At 30.1% G+C, this 7,688-nt stretch overlaps 1 protein-coding gene across 1 annotated transcript in view; it reads left to right on the top strand.

Annotated features, from left to right (window-relative positions):
- The window catches only part of LOC134275079 (UPF0193 protein EVG1-like), a 6,291-nt gene extending 739 nt beyond the window's left edge, over positions 1-5,552 (top strand). Inside the window, exons 3-7 of the mRNA XM_062757318.1 lie at positions 1,156-1,218; positions 1,754-1,850; positions 2,495-2,594; positions 4,089-4,226; positions 4,885-5,552. Of these exons, the coding sequence (XP_062613302.1) occupies positions 1,156-1,218; positions 1,754-1,850; positions 2,495-2,594; positions 4,089-4,226; positions 4,885-4,980 (494 nt within the window). The 3' untranslated portion in view covers positions 4,981-5,552. The remainder of the gene's footprint in view (positions 1-1,155; positions 1,219-1,753; positions 1,851-2,494; positions 2,595-4,088; positions 4,227-4,884) is intronic.
- Positions 5,553-7,688: the final 2,136 nt, after the last annotated feature.

The following is a 7,688-nucleotide window of genomic DNA, read 5'->3' on the forward strand; positions in this document are numbered from 1 at the left end:
GAACTGAAGAAAATGGCACACGGGAGTCGGCAGTTCATTGATAAAACTGCAGACTCCTGTGAAAATGGAAAATATGAAAAAGATTTAAGAAATAAAGTCCGCGTTTTCATGAACGTTGCAGAATAACCTCTGAGGTCGAGAAATGTTATTTGAAAGATAAAAGCCGAGGCATTAATCGAGGCTTTTATATTTCAAACAACATTTCTCGACCTCAGAGGTTATTCTGCATCATGCACGACAACAAGGACTTTATTTTTATTCTACTACAGCTGTAAAATACGACTGAATTAGGTCACCAAGCTGCAGTAACGCTGTTCCATTTACCACCAGAGTGTAAATTTGTTTGTTTACCTGTGAATAGAATGCAGACAATTTGTGCTTTCCCTGCATTAAAATTAGCCTTTTATTAATTATAAATCTGTTTAAAGCTTATTTAGATTAATTTGTTGAATATACAATAACAAAATCAGTTTCCTATTTTACCACTTTATCACTAAAATCACGTAGGGAGGTTCGTGAAACAGCCCCGCTTGGCTTTAGAAACCTACATTCATCAGCTACTTTCTGCAATATACAGTGTTTGAATTGCAAAAGACGACACTGTCACACATCAATGTGGTCTAAATAAGTATTTCATGCTTAAGTCAAATGTACATTTCAACTCACAGCACAGGTTTGATACGTCGTGTTTCTGATCTGATAATTTTTTTATGACGTTCATGATTTATTGGAGAATAATGTCTGCGGCATTTTTTTGATCTTGGCAATAATCGTAGTAGGATTGAAATTTAATAATTACCTTGTATGCACAGTACAATTCTTATTCAAAACAGTGAATCTCCTGACCCTACCAAAAGTACAACAAAAGACGGGATTTTTAAAACATTAAATTAGAAAAAATAATTTTTCAGAGAAAAAACTTCTGAACCCCAATGAAGGTTGTCACAATACTATATCCACAATGCCAGGGGAACCCTAGCAAATTTCATTCAATGGGCTTACTATGGCAACATGTTTTGGAAATGTTTAAATTATCTCTCATCCATTCACATGAAGCCATTCTATGATAATCAACATGTAACATTTAGAGGTGTCAACTGAATCCTTTCAGGAATGAATTCCTTACAGATATATATAAATATTCTTTTCTTATAGAAATGATGCAGGAGTCAAAATTAACAAATTTTCAACAAAGACATCTTGAGAAATCTTTAAGAAGTAAGTAAAATGTTTACTATAATGATTGAACTTATTTTCTTTAGTTTTGAATTTCTAATCTTAAATACATTTAAACATCATAATCTCAAACTTTAATGGAACAATTAGCAAGATACAACAAGCTATTTGAGATTAAAGTTAATGAAGATAAAAAAAAAATGATGAAAAAGACCAAGGGACTGTCTATTAACTCTCTTCAACACTGATATGTGAGATATTAGAGTTCAAGGTAATAAAGTTCAACTTTCATTATTTTACGAGAGTAATATTGTAATATGACATGAATATGAGTGTACTGTTAATCAAGATTTTTTACATGTATTTCAGCAATAAAAATTGAAAAGCAAGTGATTTTAGTTCACAAGTTGTCCTTTTTATGAAATTATAAATGAATGACAATAAATCCAAATGTGTACTTTATAGGAATCTGCAGTTTAACCACTTCATAGCTTTATGAATTTCTAAGTTGTAAAAAACCCTCAGTATTTAATAAATGATTAGATTGCATGTTAATTAATTATTAATTTGTTTCAAGGTGGTGGTTCACTGCCAACAGAATGTGCCCCAACAAGCAGCGCAAAGAAAAAACCTGCACCAGCCCCAAAGAAGGAGTCAAAAGTATTAAGTGTCAGGTGAGAAAATATGTACACAAATTCAGAGACATATATGTCTGTAGACATTAAGTTTTATTTCTTTCTTTCTACTAGACTAACTACTTGTTTTCCTTAAATATATACAAAGGTCAAATTCAATAAATGTGATAATTAGCTCATCTGAGCCTTAAATAGAAGGCTCAAGTGAGCTTTTATGATCAAAATTTTCTCTGTCGTATTTGTCATTATCATTACATGCATGTACATGTATATATTGATAGGGAAAGGAATCTGCTGATAAAGAGCAGAATTTCCTTAATTCAGTAATGTGAGGCTAATGTGGTCTATGATGGACCTCTTGTTTTAAGAAAAGTCTTATAGCAAGTCATATATGAGATAGAAAAGACTCTCACAATTCCTCTGTTCATTAAAGATAAACAGTGTTTAAGATGGGAAGACAAATGACACAGATAATGATCAATAAATGTTGCCTTCTATTGCAAGTGACATTGAATCACATGTTTTTGTTTATCTGAAGAAGATAAAATATTTACTGGAGCTTGTCTTTATGTTAGCTTAATTTTGATTTTATCAGTATGCTTCCTTTCTTCCATTTGGTAGTTTATTTTACATTTGACTAACATCTTATTGATTAATTACTTTTTTTTTTATTTGCATGATAGAAACTACAAACCAGTATTAAGAACAAAAGAGCAAATGGAGGAGATGGGTGCCTTTGAGAAACCAGATTACTCGCCATTACCGAATACAAGTAACTACTTTGTTCCTTAGATTACTTGCCATTAGCCCATTACCAAATACAAGTAATTACTTTGTTCCTTAGATTACTCACTATTACCAAATACAAGTAATGACTTTGTTTCTTATATTACTTGCCATTACCAAATACAAGTAATTACTTTGTTCCTTAGATTACTCGCCATTACCAAATACAAGTAATTACTTTGTTCCTTAGATTACTCCCCACTACCAAATACAAGTAATTACTTTGTTCCTTAGATTACTCGCCATTACCAAATACAAGTAATTACTAAAATGTTCCTTAGAGTACTTGCCATTACCAAATACAAGTAATTTCTTTTTCGTATCAAATACCTTATGTTGTATTATATAAATAAATCCTTACAATGCATTTTTATTATACAGTCATGTATTACAAATATATGAAACAAACCATCATTTATGCATGCAAAAGAAAATTAATGTAACACCCAGTATAAATGTAATTATAGCGGCATATCATGAACTTCCTCTTTTGAACATACAAGTTTATTCGTTATAATAATGGTGTCTCTTCTTGCTATATTCCCCAGGATAACCAAATAGAAAGGCTGGTAACATTATGGCATTTGACATTCAAAGAAGAAGAACGCGATGAACCGTCCACCTCCTTCCACTATACCAAATCGACAGATTTGATGAATGTAATTACCTGGTATCTTTAAATATGAATCTAATTGAATATCTCTCACCAGCAAGTATATACAGAAGTGTAAAAATTAACCATCCAATTAAGTATAAACCAGGTTTTCATTTTGAAAAGTTACTCAAAAAATGTCCAATTTGACAACACTGATTATATGAACTGTGGATAAACCTTAATTTTCAGCCATTTAGTGAGTTCAATATTATTTGTTTTATATCTTTATTAGTACAACTGGAAATTGATGAAAGAAGAGCATTTCTATATAAAAACATACAAGTAATTACTTTGTTAATACAGAAATTTCTCCCCAAAACAAAGTTTTAACAATTGAAAAGTAAATTAATCAGATTAATATATGCAAACGTACTATTAAATAATACAAAAATCAAAACATTTCTTGAATACATGTTTTAGTTGTAATAATAAACCTTTTTATGGCATAATCGTCACCATTACCAAACACAAGTAATTATTTTTTCGTATCAAATACCCCCGTTGTATTACATGTATATGAATAAATCCTTACAATGCTGAAATTTTTTAGTCGGTTATTTGTTAAATGTGTTTCATGTAAATTTAATTCAATATATAAACTTATATTTGCCCATTTCATTTATTTACAGATCAATATTTTCATATGTAAAATTAAGGGTATGGTATAACAGTTCAAATTAAATGAATTGTATGTCGATGTATGTTCGGCAAACATGTCTTCAAAATCTACAGTTTTTGTATTCCGGTAGATTAAAACACGTAAACAGTGTAATCAAGGTTATGTGAAACAGAACTTGTATTCTGCAGTGTAACATCAAATATGATGATAAATGCAGAATCAGTCAAACATAACACTGGCAAACATCATGGCATTTGGAGAGGACATCGACCCAAAGAAGAAGAAAGCGATGAACCATCCACCTCCTTCAGACTATGAGGAACCAGAAATTGACAGATTCGATGAATGTAATTATCTTTAAATATGAATCTTATTGAATATCTCTCAAAAAGAATATATACGGCTATTATTGTAAATAATGTAAATTGTTCCAATGAGAGTAATTAAACCAGTGTTTTCCTTTCTGATAAAGTTCATACAATCATAGATTCTTTGACAAAAATTTATAATTGGATATACCTTAATTTTCAGCTCTCTCAGTGTTTTTCAATAGATTTGTTTTAATGTTTACCTGTCAAAGATCATTGACGGACACACAGAAATTGGCTTCAATTATGGGGTACATGTACTACCGTTGTGTAAAGAAAGGACAAGTACGAGCGTTTAATAGCCTGCATTTAGATAAAATGTGCAGCTAATATATTAATTTTGAAATTAAATACATTGGTAAAATAACAGTTTTTTAATCTTAAATTAATCAGATTATTAAAATATAAAATATGCAAACGTACTATTAAATAATACAAAAATCAAAGATAAACAATGAAAATGTTTTAGTTGTAATAATAAACCTTTTTATGGCATAATCGTCAACATGCATTCCTTTTTAAATTTTTCAGAAATATTTCTGTTATCCCTGGTTATAAGTAATTTGCCAGTAATAATATTTTGTGGATTGCTTATAAATATAATATATTTTATGTAATGTTATGTTATGTCATAATTTTTTGTAGAAAATTCGTGAGATGGAGTTAATTGACAAGAAGAGGACGGCAGAGCTGGAGAGAATGATAGAGGAGGAGCAGAAAGGAAAGCAGTCCTCATCGTGACCATGTCTTCCAGTCTCCAACAGGTGCTGGATAAAACAGAGCAGTGTGTATAGATTGTTATAGGATTGTACACAGCTCAGGAGAGGAACATTGGTATAATGTAATGTCTCTCCAGACAAAGAAACTCCATGTGATGTGACCATATGATAATCCTCAATAACTACCACAAAGTGGATTGCAGTATCTCAATAAATGAATTCAGAGTGCTGTAGTATAGGATGCTGTGGACATAGTGTAATAACGAGGAATTATTATTTTGTTACCAGAACAACAGCAGATCAAAATGGACTGTTTCTAATGTACACTTACACAAAAACTTACACTTGTAGGTTGTTGTATGTTGCAGTATATAAACTTTGGTGTGCAAGAATGCACAAAGTCAACAATATTCATTTTAAATATGTATATATTTTTTATTATTATTTATTATATTTGGCAAACAGTACTAGTACACATGTATATTATTTTCTGAACTTGTTTTGTTTACTTCATCCAGTAAAATTTTTAAATATAAATTCTAGCTTCATGCATGAGCAGCACAATTGCAAATCTCAATGAGTACAAGGAAGAAGTTTTATACACTGTATAAGATATTTAAATCTAGAAATTTTTGCTATTGTCATAATTAAGTTATATATACATGTAGTTATACATGAATATAGGAGTAATTATTGCTACAACTTTTTATATGCATTGTATACAAAGCACATTACACAGTAACTAAATAGCAACCATCCAAAACACATCTCCACCCAATAAATAATAACACTGCATTCTGTGGAGTGTGTTAATTGGCTACTTGCTGTCCTCCTTTTTAATTGAGAGTGCTTTGAATATAATGAATTCCTAAAAATCTTCATCTTTATATATTGTAATGTTTTCTTTCAAAATGTTAATTGCAAATGTACAATAGCAAAAATTTCTAGATCTAAATATATTATACAGTGTTATATGATTGTATATGTATATAAAATATACATTTATAAATTGAGCTGTTTTAAAATGATTCACAAGCATTGCATCATTTTCTCATTCATTCATCAGCTATTGTCAGTAATGATAACACATGCTGTGCCCTGTCTTTCTGTCTCTGATGCATCAAGCTATGTTATTTTTGCCAGTAAAATTTTTATTTTTTAAACAAATATATGTACATGTATGTGTGTTTCACCAAATACTTGGACAATAAATTTTGATGTTTTTTTTAATGTGTCTGTTTGTTTAAAGATGATTAATTATTTCTGTTTATTAAAATTCTGTCAGAGTTATTAGGTTCAACAAGGGGATATATTTACATTTGCTGATGTCTTTCCTTATATACAAATGCTAATAAATTTGAAATTCAGTTTTCAGTGGTCACATGATCAGACTTTCTTGCGTAATATGGAAAGTAAACTGCACAAGCAATTTGGAAAGTTCCGATTGTGACCTCACATGACATCGTAGAAATCATTAATGTTATATGTTGCATTTCAAAATCAAAGTCTAAATAATGCCTATATTTCTTTGCAACATGAATGAAAACGTAAAATACAAATTTAAAAAATCGACTTGAAAGTTAATTACTATTCATGAAAGTTGTGCATACATGTACATTATAAGGACGTAGCATTGGTTATTGTACCTTATGACACTTATTTTCCGTGATTAGCAGAATATTTATTATGATTCTGAAGAGATGTAAAAATGCAAATTTGCACCTGAATGTCATGCTCTTATTAGGAAAGACACGTGCACTTAACTCTTAGATGATGCAACACGTACTACAGATTGATTCCACATGATGATTCTATCATTTGATATTATGTTAATGATGGCAAATTATCAAGTTCTTGATACAAATCCCCAATGAAACGTACGTACATTTACAATAACTATTTATCTTTAATTTATTTGCTTGAACGAGAGAAGCAAATAAATTGAATGAAATATGCCAGAGGTCCAATGGCAAAGTGTTGACTTAGAACCCCTGGCATTGCAAAGATGATGAAAAATAATGATCTTGCAAATTTATATTGGCTAATGCAACAATGCTTGAAGCAGTAAAATGAGCATTTAAACGAGAGTGAAAGCTTTACATTGTGACGTCATAATAGAGCAACGCAAAAACACAATGCTTCGTGACATATTTCATATAACAAAACGCAACAAAATAAGATGTAAACAACACACAAAATGCTATGAAGGTATTAGAATGGGAATAACTATCATCTAATTTAGTATTTGCGACCGTTAATGCTGAGTTAACGGTGAGTACCGTCACAAACATCCATCGTTAAATCAGCATTAACGGTTGCAAATACCAAATTAGAAGACAGTTATTCCCTAAATTAACTTTAAAATCACCGCCCTCCTTAATTCTTTTCCTGTTCACAAAAAATATAAAAGCTGCATGAATACATGATAATTTTTTAATTTCAATTTTTTTCATACATTTGTATATTCACAACAAAAAATCTTGCAAAAAATGTATATGGTATCAATCAAGCTGAAATAATGAAAATCAAAAACCATAAAATAAAATAACTTTTGTATAATTATTATCCTAATCACTGTATAAAACTTGGACTAATTTGTGATATAAGGGCATATCCCCACCTGGAAGTCTATATAATTTAAAATCTTTAAACAATGTTTAAAGTGCAGATACATACATGTAAATTGTATACAAAATCAGAATTGGCAGCAAAACTATGATTATTAAATAA

This window comes from Saccostrea cucullata, unplaced genomic scaffold (genome assembly GCF_032062105.1).
Source record: "Saccostrea cucullata isolate Sc308-1 unplaced genomic scaffold, CSIRO_AGI_Scuc_v1 ctg363, whole genome shotgun sequence".
Classification (NCBI taxonomy): domain Eukaryota; kingdom Metazoa; phylum Mollusca; class Bivalvia; order Ostreida; family Ostreidae; genus Saccostrea; species Saccostrea cuccullata.